The sequence below is a fragment of the Phoca vitulina genome, unplaced genomic scaffold (assembly GCF_004348235.1).
Source record: "Phoca vitulina isolate PV1807 unplaced genomic scaffold, GSC_HSeal_1.0 scaffold9, whole genome shotgun sequence".
In the NCBI taxonomy this organism is placed as follows: Eukaryota; Metazoa; Chordata; class Mammalia; order Carnivora; family Phocidae; genus Phoca; species Phoca vitulina.
In genome coordinates, this window is record NW_022589712.1 from 43,022,841 (window position 1) to 43,042,738 (window position 19,898).

Genomic DNA, 19,898 nt, shown 5'->3' on the forward strand with positions numbered 1-19,898 from the left:
TACTGAATATCTCCAATTAAAATTTGGTTTATTTCTTTACATACCTTTAATATGTATCTGCACACACATACACACATTTTTCCCTCTATAAGATTGGATCTTATTGATACAGCATTATGGTCTCTTATAGGCTTTTTCTTATATTATGAAATATTCTTCTAAATAAGATGTGCATTTTAATGGCTTCACGATACTACATTGTATGAATTTACCATCATTTATTCAATGATTCTGTTACTTTAACAGTGTTAAAACTGTTGGTATAACATGCAACAATTTAGCTTAACATTTTAAGCTAATATACACACACTTTTCAATGAAAGTACTTTATTACTAATGAGTTAGATTTTAGTGGGAACATATTTATATATTGCCAATGTATTAGTTCAGTCTGCCATGACAAAGAACCATAAACCTTCCCACTGTATCTTCACATGGCTGAAAGAGAAAGGAAGCAAGCTCTCCAGTGTCTCTTATGAAGGCACTGATCCCATCATGAGGACACCACCCTCACAATCTTGTCTAAATTTAATTATGTCCCAAAGGCCCCATCTCCAAATACCGTCATAACGGCAGCTCAGGCTTCAAGAGATGAATTATGTTTGGGGAGGGAGGTGGACACAATTCGGTCCGTAGCAGTCAACAGTGAGAACTATTTCAGAAACAATTTGTTGTTCCCCAAGTAGCATTTTAAAAACTAGGACATAGAATTGTTTTTATTTTATCCATGGGTAAGATTATCTGAAAATCTTCATAGAAGAAGTAAAAATTCTAACTATTCCTTATTCATCATGGAATATATAGGTAAATTATGCATTATTGGCATAAAATGGCACTGTGAAGTTACATGAAATTGCTGAAATGATTGTACTGTCCCATTCTCTGAATGTTCATAGTTCCAGAAAAACTACAGGTGGCTCTTAATGTCTTTTAAAATAGTTTATGAAAAGAGACATTAGAGAGTTTCCTTTTCCTGTGTGGAAAATAATAGCCAATTTTATGGGTGATTATTATCACTTACCAAAGTTTCTTCTAAAATTAGTCTCATTCTGTCCATAAATGATACAACTAATAAAAACGGTTTACCATCTTATAGTGCTTTATATTTTTTGAAAAATCTTTGTATAACATCATTTTTTAAATGTCAGTGATAGATCTTATAACAATGTCACTAGAATAGAATAAATATCTCTATTTAATATTTGAGAAACTTGAAGCTTGGAGAAATTAAGTTATCTTACCTAGGGTCAAAAATCCGGTTTGGATCAATTCTATTACTTCAAGTCATATCTTCTATGTGTTCAAAGAATCTACAACATTTCTGTTTCTTTGGTCTGAGAAATAGTAATTAATCAGAGAAAGATACTTTAAAATGGTTACCTTTGTAATTATGTAGAAAAGTGAACAGTTAGAGGATACTACATCTTGTTAATGTTAACTCGAAAATTCATATATAGCATTCTCATTTAAAAATAATATCATTAAATAGTGGTATATTTTAAATGGTCATTTAAGAGCACTATTGGGGCCCCTGGGTGGCTCAGTAAGTTAAGCGTCTGCCTTTGGCTCAGGTCATGATCCCAGGGTCCTGGGACCGAGCCCCGCACTGGGCTCCCTGCTCAGCGGAAAGCCTGCTTCTCCCTCTCCCCCTCTTGTGTTCTCTCTCTCTCTTTCAAATAAATAAATAAAATCTTTTTTAAAAAATAAAAGCACTATCGGGGTGCCTGGGTGGCTCAGTCGGTTAAGCGTCTGCCTTCGGCTCACGTCATGATCTCAGGGTCCTGGGATCGAGCCCCACATCGGGCTCCCTGCTTAGCAGGGAGCCTGCTTCTCCTTCTCACTCTCCCTCTGTGCTCTCCCTCTCTCTCTCAAATAAATACATAAAATCTTTAAAAAAAATAAAATAAAAGCACTATTAATTTGTTATTATGCTTGGCATCCTTTTATTGTTCCTTTTTAAGTTTTTAGAAACTTTATTTTAACATTGTTGTCCTGAAGATATTGTTATATGGCCAGTAGAATATTGTATTTCTTTTATATAATATAGTTTCAGAATCAAATAATTGGTTTTCTTAATGTGTGAGTTGTTGTGGTTGGAACCCTGGACTATTTGAGACTAAACAAAGCTACTGCAAATTCAGATATTTTTTATTTTTGGCTGATAAGATGGCATGTGTATATCATCAGAACAGGAGTCAGTAGTAAGGTCTCTTTTTTACAACTCCTCAACTTTGCTGTTGTAGTGGGAAAGCAACTGTAGGCTATCCATATGCAAAGGGGAATAGCTGTGCTCCAATAAAACTATTTACAGAGACAGGCAACAGCCATATTGGGCCTGCAGGTCCCAGTTTGCTGACCCCTGGATTAGAATATCAAGTGAAATAGAGCTCTTCACCATACGATTTCCCTATTGTTAGCTGTTTTATTTACTTAAATTCTATTCTTTTTAACTTAATGCTTTCATTTTGTATGCTACTGTGCTTTTATATTGTCAGCTATTTTTCTAGGCTCTCTAACGTACTTGCACAGCTTTCCGACACTGTTGTCAAGACCCCCAAATTTAATCAATTGAACGTTTACTGAGTTTCAGGACTGAGTGGTGGTAAGGAAATGGAGGTACTGGATTTAAAGAGAGACAGACTCCCATGGACTTGGGTGGTCTTGGAAGACTTATTAAAGGATACAGGACTTGAGGTGACCCTTCAAAGACTGCAAGGAAATGAAGTATTAGAAAAAAGAGAAGAGTATTTAGAGGCACCTGGGTGGCTCAGTCAGTTAAGCATCTGCCTCTGGTTCAGGTCATGATCCCGGGGTCCTGGGATCGTGCCCTGCATTGGGCTCCCTGCTCAGCAGGAAGCCTGCTTCTCCCTCTTCCTCCCTCCCTGCTTGTGCTCTCACTCTCTCTCTCACTTTCTATAAATAAATAAATAAATAAATAAATAAAATCTTTTTAAAAAAGAAGTTTATTATATTTTTAGAAGATTTTATTTATTCATTTGACAGAGCACACAAGCGGGGGGGGAGTGGTAGGCTGAGGGAGTTTCCTCCCCAGTTTCATCCCCAGTTATGTGGAATCCCACCAAGAGTGGTCCTTTTCAAGATCATTTCCTGGGATAAAATGATGAAAGTGTGACTTGTTTTTCTCTAGGGATTCCTTCTCTTTGCATTATCTCTTTTCCTTCCACATGCTTCATATGATAGATAAGGGATGCACACAGACTGCCCTGGGAAGGTCTGAGACCTGTGGCCTGTAGCACTCTAGCAAATGGACTTCTTTCCAGCTGGTTGGTGTGTTTTTCCCTAGTGCCTCTTTTAGCCTTTTCTGGGCATCCACATGCTAGGCAGGTATGACCCTGGGGGAGGGTTGTAGGAGACCACCAACTTTCTTGGCTTATAAGCTACCTTTAAGCTTAAATGTGTAAATGAAAGGAGTCTTCCATGGGGATCTTTGCTAGCTCATTAGGGACATAACCTGAGATTTGGAATTAGAGTTATTTAAAAAAAAAAAAGAGAGAAACTATAAATAAGCATTTATTTCCCTCTGTTGCACATATTTTCCTTTGGAGGTAGCTAGCAGGAGAAGTAGCTGGCAAGAATAATGGGGTCTTGCCATCTCTCAGTCTTTTCGCCTTTGTTATGATTACATCTCACAAAATAGAGCAGACCAAGTGAATATATGGGTAGGGAATTGATTCTGGAAGACAGGGCCCTGTGTGGAAAGAGTGAAGCCCCTGCAGTGGGGTAAGTCTCCAATGTGTCTTCTCCTTGCATAAGTACAGCTGTAAGCCAGGCAGGTGCCTGCCTAGATTTAGCAGTGGGATCTAGCCTTATCAGGTTATGTGAAGAGCCAGGGAGTCTGTCTCCATTGCCTCAGACTACGTAAACAAATTCTCTACACAAATGGCAATGCTTTTGCATCTTCATGGCAGTTTCTGGCTCTTGGTGCTGGAATACATTTCTAAAGCCAGAATAAGATCACATTAAAATGAGCAAAGCTCCAGGACACTGATTTTTAGCTTCTGGATAGTTGGATTGTATAGTGTTCATTTTTTTATACTTCAGAAGAAAGTGGGTGCATCTCTAAGCCTTAAGTAATAGTCATGAATATTGTACTATTTGACTACAGTGGTATGATGGAGGGTATCAAAGAACATGCAAGAATGGGAGCATTACTATAAAGGGACTATGTTGTCATTTGGAATTAAGGTTGGGGAAATCTTAATGGAATCACTAAAATCCAAGGACTAAAATGAAAATAAAGACCTGTACCCAGGACACTCTGGCTCTAGGGACCTGGCTTGCCTGGAGACAGGAAAAATTAGGGAGGGAGTAAAACTACAGTGTTTGATTTGTGAGCAGAAAAGTATGAATTGGATTTTGTAAGGAGACGACTAGGAACTTGAAGATAAGAGGATTAGCCTTAAAAACAGACCATAGGGGAATTAGAAAAGAAAATCTCTAAATTTAGAACCTACCAGACATTAAACAGTTGAAAGAGGCCTTTAGGAAGAGTTAGGGCCTAGATGCAAAGCGTCTCTTCCTCTGGGACACTTGCGTAGGGCAGATACTTACTCTGAGGCTTTTCTCCTGACCCTCACCCCCAAGCTAGACTGGGCCATATGGAAAACTCCTTTCTTCTAGGCCACGGGGCCTCCTTTGTGTCTTTTCTCCTCACTGTTTGATTTGTAGTGAAGTCTTCCGGTGCAACTTTTAAGGTTGGACTAAGGTAAAACTAGCCAAGTAAATCAATCTATGAATCCAAAACAATGCATGAAGCTTCAGTATTTAGTATTTACCATAGCCAATATTATGTGTGTTGAATAACATCAGTCCAAATGAAAGAATTAACTTCCAGTAAGAAAAGAACGTGGTTTGCTGAATTGCTTCTCCCTTTTTCAAAATCATGCAGGTAATATATGCTTTAAACACTAAAAATGATGAGCATGAATCTGCAATCCAAGCCCTCAAAGATGCTCATGAAGAAGAAATCCAACAGATTCTTGCCGAAACAAGAGAAAAAATACTGCAGTATAAAAGCAAAGTGACAGAGGAGTTAGACCTTAAGAGAAAGATTCAGGTTTTAGAAGCATCATTAGAAGATCACATAAAAATGAAGCAGCAGGCTTTGACAGAATTTGAAGCTTATAAGCACAGAGTTGAGGACATGCAACTTTGTGCAGAAGCCCAGCATGTCCAACGCATAGTAACCATGTCTAGAGAGGTTGAAGAGATTAGAAGGAAATTTGAGGAAAGATTACGGAGTTTTGGACAACTCCAGGTACAGTTCGAAAAAGACAAACGCTTGGCATTGGAAGATTTGCGAACTGCTCACAGACGGGAGATCCAGGAGCTGTTGAAGTCACAGCAGGATCACAGCGCCTCGGTCAGTAAAGGGCAGGAGAAGGCAGAGGAGCTGCACAGGATGGAGGTGGAGACTTTAAACCAAACACTGGACGAGCTAAGACTTGAACAGAAAAAGCTCATTGAGGATTATCAAGGCAAGTTGAATAAAGCTCAGTCCTTTTATGAGCATGAGCTTGATACTTTGAAAAGGTCACAGCTTTTTACAGCAGAAAGCCTACAAGCTAGCAAAGAAAAGGAAGCTGATCTTAGAAAAGAATTTCAGGGACAAGAAGCAATTTTACGAAAAACCATAGGAAAATTAAAGACAGAGTTACAGATGGTGCAGGATGAAGCTGGAAGTCTTCGTGACAAGTGCCAGAAGCTTCAGATAGCACTTGGTACAGCAGAGAACAGCGTTCAGGTAAGTAGAGAATGTCACAGTCAACATACAGATTTCCCCCCCCCCAGTTTTGTCTTTCTCTTTCCAATTAGACTACTTTAACTTTTTTTTTTTTCCATTTTGCTTTCTCCTACTTTTCCTTTGTGAGAAAATCCATAAAGGGGTAATTTTTACTACTCTGTAGTTATTATTTCCAACTCTAACTTCAGATATTAAAGGCCCATAAAGATAACTTAAAATCTTACTGATTATGAAAGGATTTTATTGAAATAACATGTTAATATTTTTCACAAGTGGCTTGGGAGAGTCAAAATATTGGGCTTTGGGTTTAATTGTGTTTTCTCCTTTACCTTCATTAATAATGATCTGCCCAGACAATGAACAAAAAATTGATTGCTTTATAAACCTTAATTAAATAGGCATATGGCATGTGTTTGAAAAAAAAAGCCACGAAGTCCCTACAAATTTTGTTTTATTGGCATAGAAAATTTCAAGGCTGTTTTTAATATCTGTGCAGTATTGAGTGGATTAGAAGGGGTAGAATGGTCTTTCATGATTGAGTCATACGATTTATGAAGATATAAGTGTTATCAAAACAGATTTAAAAGTAGGTATTATTAACTGTGACTTTTGAATAAGAGAAAGTTGATGCTTGTAATTTAAGTGAATTAGCATCATTGGCTTAGCTAATTAGCTCAGCATCATTCTTGCATTTTAATAATGGCTATTTGATCATTCTTAGGTTCTTCAGAAACAGCTTGATGATGCCAAGGAGGGAGAGATGGCCTTGTTGAGCAAGCACAAAGAAGTGGAGAGTGAGCTAGCTGCAGCCAGAGAACATTTACAACAACAAGCTTCAGACCTTGTCCTCAAAGCTAGTATGTGTGACCACAGTTCTTGGTATATTCCTCAGCTAAAACCAACACTAAAATGTTAATTCAAGACAAAATTTGCTTTTTCTTCTCATACTTTAAAATTATTTAGACTCTAAACATGTTAAAGGATTCTAATTTCTTCTTAATCATAAGTTAGATAAGCAAATGATAACTTATTTTTAGGAATATATATTTATAGAAAAATTAAGAGATAGCAATAAATCATTCACTAAAAGAACAATGAAGCATTCTTTCTAAAAGGTTTTTTGTTCTTTAAAAACATATGTTTAAAAAAACCCATATGTTTTAAAGTATTTAAATTATTGGAACTTTATGTGAATTACAATGTTTCATTTCATTTGGTTTATTAATAGGGGTCATTTTACACACTAAAGCTGAGTTGCCCATCCTGCTATGGCTGATGTGCTCATTTCATAGCCCATACTAGAGGAGGTGGTGACCCATGTCATATACCCAAGTGTTTATTGTGCCAGGTAAAGCCATTTGAACTCGTTCTCTGAGGATGTCATTTGATTGGCTCATCAGCAAATCCCATATAACCTTTCCCCTAAGTAGGAGTTTTTCAACTTTAATGTGTATGAAAATCACCCCAAAGGGCTTGTGCAACCACAGGTGCTAGGTTCCAGCTTCAGAGCTTCTGAGACAGTAGGTCTGGGATGTTCTTCATTGCCAGTGAGGGCTCCAGGTCTGCTGGTCCAGAGCACATTGAGAATCACTGCCCTGACACAAGCTTTCTGAGACCCTTTTTCTCATACTCATTGTTCATCTCTCTTTCTCTCTCATCGCCCCTTCCCTTTTTTGTTGTTGTCATTTAGTTTTTCTTTGATAACCTCGCTGTCCTTATCTGTCTCTTAATCCACCTTGGTTCTTTATCACATCTCTTGTCTAAAACAATTCAGTTTCAGCCAAATAGCTGCCTGCCATATTTACTGCCTACATACAGATTTCTTTGTCTTTTATGAGAATTTGAAAAAAGAAGAGATTAGAAAAGAACAGATTACTCATTTTGGTGCCATAGTACTAGTCAGTACATCCTCTGTTTTACTCCCAAGGATATTATATACATCCCTGAGGAGTTGCTTCTCCTTCAGCTTGTTTAGTTGGAAATCTTAAAAAAAAAAAAAAATGATTCCTGGGTATTGGGGGCAACATCAGCAATGTGAAAATGGAGTTCTTTTTTTTTTTTTTAGGTTCTTTCAACTTTATTTTTTTTAACCATATGGTTTTTTTAATTTTATTATGTTAATCACCATACATTACATCATTAGTTTTTGTACATCATTAGTTTTTGATGTAGTGTTCCATGATTCATTGTTTGTGTATAACACCCAGTGCTCCATTCAATACGTGCCCTCTTTAATACCCATCACCAGACTAACCCATTCCCCCCACCCCTCTCCCCTCTAGAACCCTCAGTTTGTTTCTCAGAGTCCATAGTCTCTCATGGTTCATTTCCCCCTCCGATTCCCCCCCTTGGGGAGGGTATGTGCTATGGTGAGCGCTGTGAAATGTGTAAGACTGTTGAATCACAGACCTGTACTTCTGGAACAAATAATACATTATATGGGAAAAATGGACTTCTTTCTAGTTTAAATTATTCTACTTGGATAAGTATTCCCATGGTATTTCTATTTTATACAGATTTCTGAAGAAATCAAAGTACTATTTGTACATGCAGACTATTTATTTCACTCAGATAGTAAGTACAACTGTGTCATTAAATATAAACTGTTTTATACCACAATGCAATAGATTTTAAAGTGAAGGTTTTCTTTTTGGGGCATAGGTCATATTGGAATGCTTCAAGCAACTCAAATGACCCAGGAGGTTACAATTAAAGATCTAGAATCAGAAAAATCAAGGGCCAATGAGAGATTATCTCAGCTTGAAGAAGAAAGAGCTTTTTTGCAAAGCAAAACTCAGAGTCTGGATGAAGAGCAGAAGCAGCAGATTTTGGAACTGGAGAAGGTAAAAAGCAGTGGAATCCATGTCCTCTCTCCCCGCCACCAAAGAAAGGAAAAGAAAAAAAAGTTCAGTTTTTATCTTTTTCAAATTTGATTTAAAGTGTTTACTTCTTCACGGTAACAGTCTATCTCTTAATTCTAGTTAAGTTTTTGTTTTTGAGGAAAAATGGTATATAGCTGTACTATCCCATATTGTGTATATGTTCAGAATATTACTAACAATTTATAATGTAGAAACTTAAGACATTTCAACCTATTTCAACCAGAAACTGAATAAACTTTTATTCCGGTGGAATGTACATTTGTGGTTAATCGTATATGTTTTTGTATTAATGAAATATATTATTGCATATACACCTAGGAAATTTCTATAAAACTAAAAAGAACAACAAGCATCAAGATCTGAAAATTCATACACCAACATATTGAATTTCTAGATTAAACAAATAAGACCTATCATTTGTAGAGTAATTGCTAAATATTTATTGCAATTTTTCAGATATTCACAATACTGAGTGGGAGTTTTGGATACTTCTTTTTCTTTCCCTCAAGAACCAAGCATACCCAAGTATCGTGTGGTTTCTCTTAGCACCACTCCACAGAATCTATGTTTGTCCCAGCCTCCAGTGACATTCTGGTTGCTGGACTTGGTGAATCTTGTCCAACTGTGGTACTTACTCCTCTCTGATTTACAGCGTCTCTGTTTTGGTGTTTCACATTCTCGCACGTTTTCCTCCTGTCTCCCCGGCCTTGAAGTCTTATTTCAGAGCTTCCTTCTTCAATCTGTTCCCTATCCTTGATGCTCCCCAGCATTTTCACCTCATTCTACAGGCTCATCCATTCTAGAAGCATAAAACTTGTTCAGTGATCGCTCCCAAATCTTACTCCTTTTTTTCAACCGGTAGCACTAAAGTCCATCTAGTTTGGTAATTTCAGTCATTATTGACTGTTTCCTTAACGCTTTTATCTGTTACCAAGTCCTATTGGTTTTCTACTCCCTTAATGTATGTTTTATTTCATCGTCTGTCTTCATACCCTTTCACAGATTCTAGATTTAGGTTTAGGTAATTGTGGCCTGGATTTCAGTTACAACTTCCTAAACACTCCCCCTGCCTCAGTCAACTCACCAGCCTACTGCCAACGTGATTGTTGTGAAAAATATGTCAATTGTGTAAGTGCAATGATTTCTCATTCCTATCATAATGAAATCCAGAGTCCTTAGCAGAAAAGACCCTTTCTCATCATTTGACTCCTGCCTCCCGCTGAGCCTTATCCCTCACCACTGTCAGCCTCGTATCTTCTGTTCTGTCCATACTGCTCAGCTGCATGGTCTTCCTGTCTTACCTGAACTTCACCACCGCAGACTACCGCTCATCTTTCAAAATGCTGGAAATGGTTGTGAATTCAGGCTTTTGACATCAAATCTAGGTTTGAAATATTCTCATCTCTCATTTCCTGATGGGCTTGTGAGAATTAAATGAGAGAATGTGTCATCAGCAGCTCACATGTTTTTTCTTCTGGAAAGCTTTCCCTGATGTATATATGTATGTATGGGTGGGTGTGGGTGTCTCTCTCTCTCTCTCATACACACATCCTTTCCCACCCCAGCCAGGTTCTCCCTCTCTCTCTCTCACACGCACACACACACACCCTTTCCCACCTGTTCCAGCTTAGACTCCTTTACTGTATACTCTTACAACACATGATGTACACTCCTTTCATAGAATTTATAAAATTATATTGCCACTGTCTTTTGCCTTTTTCCCATCATTAAACTGGGGCCGCTTAAAAGGCATATAACTGGCACTCAATAAAATTAGGTTGAATAACATCATCTGAGTGGGTAAATTGGTAAGCCATTTTGTGTACAGCTTTGACATACAGGAAGCCTTTCTCGTAAGCTCACAGATGTGCTAACTTGCGCTTGGTTCTAACCTAATAATACTCTACTTTATCACTTGTGTTGAAAGTATTCATTTTGCCTGTGCTACCCTGTCATTTTCTGAGAACACCAATGATGTAATCTCATGTCCAAAGTGTAAATCCTGTAGTGCTCAGTTCATTCAAGTTTATGTATTTATTGAGTATTCAAAATACTAATATCAGTAATGAAAAAAGCAGGTACAGTTATTGATCTTTATTTGCTTTAATTTTAGAAAGTAAATGAAGCAAAGAAAACTCAGCAAGAATATTATGAGATGGAGCTGAAAAACCTGCAAAATAGATTGGAAGGGGAGGTAGCTCAATTAAATGAGGCTCATTCTAAGACTTTGGAAGAATTAGCTTGGAAGCACCACGTGGCAATTGAGGCTGTCCACAGTAATGCAACTAGGGATAAGAAAAAACTGCAAGTGGTGAGTACAAATTCAACGTAGCCTTGCATTGTTAAACTGGAGGGGTTTCTGTAATGATCCAGTGTGACCCATATTGTGGAGTAAATGAGTTGCTTCATTCTGATGGCTGCTCTCTCATAATCACTTTGTAAATCATGATTCAAAGAGTAACGTACTTAAAAACTGCTGACAAGAGATGTAGTTTGGTAAATTGATATGAAGCATTCCTACTTTGTGTAAGCCATAGTAGAAACACTCCCTTGATCTTGAGCTGTCTCTTCATGAGACAGCATCTTAGATGTGCTCCTCAGGAAGCCTCAACTAGTTGAAGCACTTTCTCCTGTAGATGTAGAAAAAGCAAGTGTCTGACAGATGTGGGCCCTACACTGAGCTCTTTGCTTACGAGCTGCCTAATCTTGGCTCTCAAAAGCCACACCTCAAGCTCCTCATCTGACAGAGGAAGATAAAATCCATCTTGTAATGTTCCTGTGAGGGTTAAGTGAGATAAAGTGTTGAGAACTCAGACATGTCCTAGCATATAGTGATAAATAAATGTTAGTTATTGGGGCACCTGGGTGGCTCAGTCGGTTAAGCGTCTGCCTTCGGCTTAGGTCATGATCCCAGGATCCTGCGATCGAGTCCCATATCAGGCTCCCTGCTCAGTAGGGAGCCTGCTTCTCCCTCTCCCTCTGCTGCTCTCCCTGCTTGTGCTCTCTCTCCCAAATAAATAAAACCTTTAAAAAAATAAATAAATGTTAGTTATTAGTATTTCTTACTGTGTGCCAGGCACTGCAGTGATGTTTTCCTTCTGTTTTATTTAATCCTCACAACACTCTCATAGGTTTAATTGCTATACCCTTCTTCCTGAAGGAGGGTAGATGATGGAGGATGGAGAGGTTAAACACTTGCACAAACACATGCAACTAGTAAGAATCAGTCAGGTCTTGAACTCAGGTCTCAGGTATCAAATCCTAAGACATTTAACCACCACACATAGGCATGTATTCATGATGGTTGTTATATGTTTTATGTAATAGCATTTTACAGTCTACTAAGCGTTCTTGTATATTCTTTATTACTTAAGACTTGGAGATTAATGTCGTTTTATTATATAGATGGTGAAATAGGTTTAGTAAACCTAAATGATTTATTCAGTACCACTAACCTAGTAAATAGTAGAGGCTGTATCTGAATTGAGACCTTTGCCTCTATGTCTCTTCCTTTTGTGAAAACTAGTTGGAAAAAATATTCAACACCTGAACTTAATTAAAAATTCAAATAAAACTTCCAGTTAGAATGTTATTTCTATCTAAACTTACTATTTTATGTTTATGTAGCTGGAGACAAAACTTAATGACATGTTATTTCTCAAAATTGTGGTTGTTGGTTTCTCTGTGCCAGCTCACTATTCCAGAACAAATTTGTACAGCTTTAATTATGTGGTACATGTGCATGCTTACTGACTATACGTATGTGCCAAGAGCTCAGGGATTTAGAGGGAAGTATTTAGTGGTAACTGCTGCTTCAGTTAGCTCTTCCATAGCTATTTTTTGTTACTATTTTTTCATTTCTACATCCCTTATTCACCTTAGCTTTTTCCTCTCTTTTCATAGTATTTAACTTGCAGGTGTTCTGCCTTTTGTCTCTCTTTATTCCTCTGTATTAAGTTCTAAGTACTAGAATCTTAGACTAGAATCTAAGTACTAGAACCACCCAGATGCCCCAATAACTAACATTTATTTATCACTATATGCTAGGACATGTCTGAGTTCTCAACACTTTATCTCACTTAACCCTCACAGGAACATTACAAGATGGATTTTATCTTCCTCTGTCAGATGAGGAGCTTGAGGTGTGGCTTTTGAGAGCCAAGATTAGGCAGCTAGTAAGCAAAGAGCTCAGTGTAGGGCCCACATCTGTCAGACACCTGTATTAAGTTCTAAGTCCTAGAATCAAGGCATCTGTCATCAATATCATTTTTGCCTCCTTACTTCCCTCCTAATTATCCCCCTGCCTGTTGAATTTCAATTTCTGAGCCACCTAAAAATCTGCTTTACGCTATTTACATTTCTTGCAATCTTTCTTTAAAATGTGCTTGCTATAAAACAGATGACATGAATTTCCTGTGTGTGAACATAGTCAAAACTCATGATAGCTTTATCTGTACCCTTCTCTTTTCTCAAAATAACTTATCACTTGCTGCTTCATTCCTCTCTTGCCTAGCTAGCTCATGTCTGAGCCTAAGCTCAAACCACCCTCCTTTTAGAATAGTCTTTCTCCAATGTCAAATTATCTTTTTTTTTTTAAGATTTTATTTATTTATTTGACAGAGGGAGAGAGACAGCTAGAGAGGGAACACAAGCAGGGGGAGTGGGAGAGGGAGAAGCAGGCTTCCTGATGTGGGGCTGGATCCCAGGACCCTGGGATCATGAAGTGAGCCAGAGGCAGATGCTTAATGACTGAGCCACCCAGGTGCCCCTGAAATTATCTTTTAAAGAATATTTACCGAAAGGTGACTTCTCCATTCCTTATTAGTTATCAAAAGGGATTATATTTTCTTTCATAAATCTAGTTTACCCACCGTATTTGAAAGTGAATATATAGAGAATCCATGCAGAAAAGAGTTAACATAGGGCGCCTGGGTGGCTCAGTTGGTTAAGCGACTGCCTTCGGCTCAGGTCATGTTCCTGGAGTCCCAGGATCGAGTCCCGCATCGGACTCCCTGCTCAGCGGGGAGTCTGCTTCTCCCTCTGATCCTCCCCCTCTCATGCTCTCTGTCTCCCATTCTCTCTCTCAGATAAATAAATAAAAAATCTTTAAAAAAAAAAAAAAAAAAAAGAAAAGAGTTAACATAGCAGGCCTGAAGCTGCTGTCCTTAGAAAGGCAGGGGGCAAGGTTGGCCCTTGCTAGTATCTGGGAACTTGAATTTCAGGAAGGTTTCCACCATTCCCTAATAAGAATGGCTCATGTGCCTAAAGGGTTTATGCAAACAATATGGTTTGTGCTGAACATCTGCTTTCCTTCTTGAAGTCTGGAAGTTTGGCACATGCTAGTCAGAGGGTACTACGTCATTAGCTCCCAATGAAAAACGTGGGCACTGAGTCACTCATGAGTTTTCCTGGTAGACAGCATTTCCCATCATTGTCACAACTTTCTGGAGAGTCCTGTGTGAGAGGACTCTTGAAAACTTGTGCCTGGTTTCCTGCAGACTTCGCCCCATACACATTTTCCCTTTGCTTAGTATCCTTTTGCTGTATGATAAATTATAGCTGTGAGTATGACTAGATGCTGAATCCCGTGTGTCCTCCCAGCAAATCATCAAACCTGGACTTTGCCTTGGGAATTCCATAGAACCCTGTTTATTCCTCTTCCTACCTTACACTGTAGAAACATTGAATTGCTTGTAACATACCAGGTTCTTTGCACCGCCGTGGTTTTTGCACAGGTTTCTTCTGTCTTCTCTTTCCCTCTTTCTTCATCACCTTTTCTTACTGATGCACTCCTTCAGACTTGACTTAGGAATTGTGTTCTCTGTGCAGGTTTCCTCACCAAGCTAGAACTTATCAGTTCTCCATCCACATATCCCTGTAGTCCCTATGGTCATTTTAATTTTCATCACATATTCTTTAATTGCTTGTTGACCTTTAGCTTGTTAAGGGCAGACCCCATGTCTTACTGCCTGTGTATCCCAAGTATTATTAAGTAGCATGACAAATAGTAGGCGTTCTTCAGTAAGTATCAATTTTACTGGTATTGCTTCTTTTGATGCCTTAATTTTGTACTTAGTAATTCTTGACTATGTTCCAGTGTTCCAGAACTGTTCCTGGATTTTGTTTTTTTTTTTATGTAAATATAAAAGAATTCTGTATTCAAGAGATAGTTAGAATTTTTTCTTTATCTCCCCAAATTATCACTTATGTCATACATTTCTGTTGTTGGCTTAGCTTGATCTAGACCAAATATTCTAACCATTTAAAGTAATTATTTAACCACATCCTAAGTGATTCAGAATGATAGAATCTAAGCCCGTAGGATTAATTAGACTAATAACTCCAATATTATTGTTTAAGGATAAAGCTAATTTGAAAAGCTAAGTATCAAAATATAAAACAGAATGGCCTTTGTCTTGGAGTCTTTGAAGTATATAATATTGACAGTTTTGTTAATTTTTAAAAATGTCTTTTCCTAAGGAATTGGAGGAGCAATATAAAAAGGAGAAACTAAACCTGGAAGAGGATAAAAGTCAACTTCAACAAGAGCTGGAAAACCTGAAGGAAGAGCTGGAAGACAAGCTAAATACAGCCAATCAAGAGGCAAGAATTCTTTAGGCTTGTCACCTGTGTTATGTCTTATTGGTAACATCTTATTTGGTAACGTCGTATATGTAGGTGAGCCTCACTGATGGTAAAATATCTAGAGTAAAAATAATCACACACTTTCACTGATGCTGAGTTTTTCATAATACATTGGTTATATCTCACCAGGTAAAAATTTACTACCCAAAACATCAGACCAAGGTGCCTTTGTGGGAAAAAACAAAACAAAGGATAACATCACCTTGTAAGAAAGAAAACAGAAGAGGTTATCTACCTTTTGTAAAACAGTGACTTACTCTTCTCTACACTGTATCTTTGTTTTAAAAAGGGGCGCCTGGGTTGCTCAGTCCTTAAGCGTCTGCCTTCGGCTCAGGTCCTGGGATCAAGCCCCACATCGGGCTCTCTGCTCAGCAGGGAGCTTGCTTCTCCCTCTCCCACTCCCCCTGCTTGTGTTCCCTCTCTCGCTGTGTCTCTCTCTGTCAAATAAATAAATAAAATCTTAAAAATAAAAAGCAAGAGGCTTTATAAGTTCTAGAGAGTGACATCTAAAATAATTTTTAAATGCCATAAGAAAATAGTATTGTTTACCTTAGGAAAGACTAAGAATAGAGTATAAGAATGTCATAAATCAAGAAGTTGTGAATAAAATAAATGTAAAGACAATTTAAAAACTATAATACTGTCTGTTCTGTTCCTTTCTCTCTATTGCCCAGGTTCACCTATGCCCTAGAATAGCCTCCCTGTTGTCATCTTGTCCTTCCGTTCCAGTTCATCCTTCATGTGGACAGTCTTGTCTTGTAGAGTGGTCTTCCGAAAACAAGTCTCTGTCTGGACATTTCTCATCTTGTCAGCTGTTCCTCCCTTACTAGCATCATCTCTCCCAAGAGTCTTTAGGTCCTACTTTCTCATCACTCGGCTTCTGCTCACAGAAACCACACCAAAACATGAGTGCCCCAGGGCATGCTAATAATTTGCACTCCGTCTTCTTTAATTATCTTTAAACATTTATCCAGAGAAGGCACCGATCACCGTTTGGGAATGATAGAATCAAGATTGTTGCAGGTTTCCCCTGCTTATCTGTAAGTAGAGCATCCTGTGAAATCTTTTGTAAGCTGAAATGGTGTAAAGCGAATAAGCAGTTACCATTAATTTATACAGAAAAAATTTTGAGCACTCTGAGACCCCAAAACTAACCTCTCTTAGGCTTTTCTGATACCTTAGGATCCATCTTGCCAACAGATGCACAGATGCTCACAGTTCAAAACTATGGTGGCATGATACTGAGATGCTGAGTGTGGTTCCAGGACAGGGACTTGGCGGGGCCGCTCTCAGTGCTTGGGATGAGCGCTGCCTCTAGAAGGGCTCACTGCAAAGCAAATGCTGAACGCTCTTTTACTTTTTGCCTTTTTCTGTAAAAGCGAAAAATCTCTCCAGATTACTTTTGGTTAGCAGAAAGTACTATGGTAGGTCTTTTATGAAAGTGAAGTGGTGTAACATGAACTTTGAAAAAGCAGGGATATACCTATATTTGTATTAGTTCAGCCTCTCCTCTTGTCCAAGATAATTCACTGCTGGCCCCAGGTTTGCATACCTCTCTCAGCAGAATGTGTTCCTTGTAGTTATGGTGTCCCACTCTCATTAGAACGCAGTTTAGTGACCATCTGTGTTTCTCAGGAAGGTCCCCCAGGGTCTACTCTCAGTTCGAAATGGTTTAAGTATTTCTCCACTCTATACACTGTAATTTCACTGAGAGGAGTTCTAATAAACATGTAATTGATTTTCCTTTTAGATACATTCTCGATTATGCTTTAGCACCCTAGTGATGTTTTAGTGCCATATTAGAATTGCTCCTCAAGAATCTGCCTGGCTTATCCCTCCACATGCACCTGCCTTCAACCTGGACATCTTTTTACTTGTCCTACTTTGCTGGATAGGATCTCTAGAGATAAGCTTTCTTATTTTGTTTCCTGCTCTTAAAGTGAAGGATGTCAACATTTTACAGTTAAATATTATGCTTCTCTAAAGTTTTATTTTGTAAATGCTCTTTAACAAGTTTAGGAAATTCCCTTATAATTCAGGTTTCTTAAGTTAAAAGTCACAAATTGACGTTGATTTTTCTGCATATATTGAGATCATACTTTTTTCTTTAATTTGTTAATGTGGTACCTTATATTAATTTTCTAATATTAAATCAACTTTGGATTTCTAAAGAAGGTTCTAGCTAGTCATGATAGATTATATATATCTTTTTTATATAATAAATAGATTTAGTTTCCTAATATTCATTTTGGGATTTTTGGGCCTGGGTTCAGTAAGATTGCTTTGTACCTTTCCCTTTTTGTATCATCCTTTTCTAGTTTTGGAATCAAGGTCCTACTAGCCTCACACAGTGAAAAAAGACTTATTTCCTTTTCTGTACTCTGGGAGAGTTGTGTGAGATTGACATTGTTTTTTAATCTTAACTGCATCATGATTAAAAATTGTGGTTTGTATGAAAACAATTTTTGAAACTTAAGTCTAGTGTGACACATGAAAGAAATGTAATACTCTGGGTGTGTCCAGTTGTTCAGTGTAGTCTTGTATGCCGGTGAAATCAAAATTTTAAGTTATTTTCTTCAAATATTCTGTATTCTTTTTGACTTTTATCTTTTTGATTCATCATTTACTAAAAACTGATTCTATCATGGTGGATTTGTTTATTTCTTCTTACATTCTGTCAATTTTTGCTTTGAATATTTAGAAGCTTTGTATGTGCATACAAATATAAAACTGTTTAGCCACGTAATGAATCATACCTTTTCGTTTAGTCTGTTTTGTTTGATATTGTATAACCAGCTTTCTTTTAGTTTGATATGACTGGTATATCTTTTTCCATCTGCTGACCTTTCGTTGTTCTGCAACCTTATGTTTGGCCTCTTGGCAAACACATGTAGCTGCATTTTATCTAGTCTGAAGGTTTTACTATTTATTTATTTATTTATTTATTTATTTATTTATTTTTTGAGAGAGAGAGAGTGTGCAAGTGAGAGGAGGAGCAGAGAGGGAAGAGAGGGTCAGGGAGAGAATCTTCAGCAGACTCTGCACCAAGCGCAGAGCCCCTGAGATCATGATCTGTGTCGAAACCAAGAGTCGGACACCCAACTGATTGAGCCACCCAGGCGCACTTTAAGTTTTTACCTTTTAAACTGAGTTTATTCCATTTATATTTATTGGGTGGAAAGTAGGTATATCTATGGAAAGACAGGAGGAAAGAATTAGGGCGTACTTCATAAAGACTAAAGTGCTTGTTTTAGAAAAAAAGAATGTATTATCTTCATAAGATGGATCTTGATACTCTTACAAATGATAAAAACCAAAAACATAAATAGGTCAACTGTGGATTTCAGTGATCAATTCATGAATGCCAGAATCATATTAGGATATTAAGGAAAGCTAATGAATCTAAAATCTCAGGTGGAGGATAATCCTGTTATCCCATCAATTGTTATTTGGGATCACCTTTTGAGGACAAAATACTAGGCTGAATGGTCAATAAATCTAACTATTATGGTCTTTTTAAATGTTTTTATAACATTTAAGTTGTAGATTTTCTTCTGGATGTAAGTTTTTTAAGCGTATATATAGTTCAGTATTTTGTTAAAAATCATTTGGATTTATTATAAAATGTTATATCACAGTTGATACACTGCCTGACACATAGTAGGAGATCATTATTTGTGAATGAAATATTTGTCGAATGAGTAAAACTCATCATTGTAAACTAAGTCAACTTAGTTATGGGTCAGGAGTCCAAGTATAGGTTGGCTGGGTCCTCTGCTCAGGATCTCACAAGGTTGAAATCAAAGTGACAGCCACACTGCAGTCCCATGTGAGGCACAGGGTCCTTTTTCAATTAATTTCTTTTTGGCTGTATGACTGACGTCCCCATTTTCTTGCTAGCTGTTACAGGCCAGAAACTGCTCTCAACTTCTAAAACCCCCCTCAAGCCCTTGCAACCTGGCTGCCTCCTCTCTTAACATAGCAGTTTACTCTTTCAAGGCTAGCAGGAAAACCTCTGTGGCTTCGAACTACTCTGACTTCTAAGGCTCACCTGATTATGTCAGGCCCAACTAGAATAGTCTCTCTTTTGATGACCTTAAAGTCAATTTAAGGATCTTAATTATATCTGCAAGATACCTTTTGCTAAATAACATAATACAGTTATGGGAGTGATATCCCATTATTTATGCATAGGTTCTGGGGAAAGTGAGAGTCAGAGAGGGGTCATGTTAGAATTCAGCCTACTGCAACACACAAATAACTCATATCTCTGGCTCCTGTCGTGGGTACACTAGCATTTAGGTAATAGAGGACAAACAGGCTATTTATTCCTATGATTTAGAGAACAAGGATTGAGTTTCTTCCTTTCTTTTTTTTTTTTTTAAGTGGCGGGGAGGGATAGAGGTAGAGGGGGAAAGAGAGAGAATCTTAAGCCAGGCACCCAGCACAGAGCCCAACATGGGGCTCAATCTAACGACCCTGAGACTGACCTAAGCCAAAATCAAGAGTTGGACACTTAACCGACTGAGCCACCCAGACACCCCAAGGATTGAGTTTCTAAACTCTGTTCTGGAATATCTATAATATATACCATTCAGAGACACTGA

The 19,898-nt window shown here is 37.9% G+C and overlaps 1 protein-coding gene across 6 annotated transcripts in view; it reads left to right on the top strand.

Moving 5' to 3' along the window:
• Positions 1-19,898, top strand: part of FAM184A (family with sequence similarity 184 member A) — a 112,460-nt gene that overhangs the window by 40,376 nt on the left and 52,186 nt on the right. For all 6 annotated transcript variants that reach the window (XM_032407982.1, XM_032407984.1, XM_032407985.1 and 3 more), the window contains exons 2-6: positions 4,910-5,764; positions 6,486-6,621; positions 8,426-8,607; positions 10,760-10,957; positions 15,127-15,249. In XM_032407982.1, coding sequence (XP_032263873.1) covers positions 4,910-5,764; positions 6,486-6,621; positions 8,426-8,607; positions 10,760-10,957; positions 15,127-15,249 — 1,494 coding nt within the window. The remainder of the gene's footprint in view (positions 1-4,909; positions 5,765-6,485; positions 6,622-8,425; positions 8,608-10,759; positions 10,958-15,126; positions 15,250-19,898) is intronic.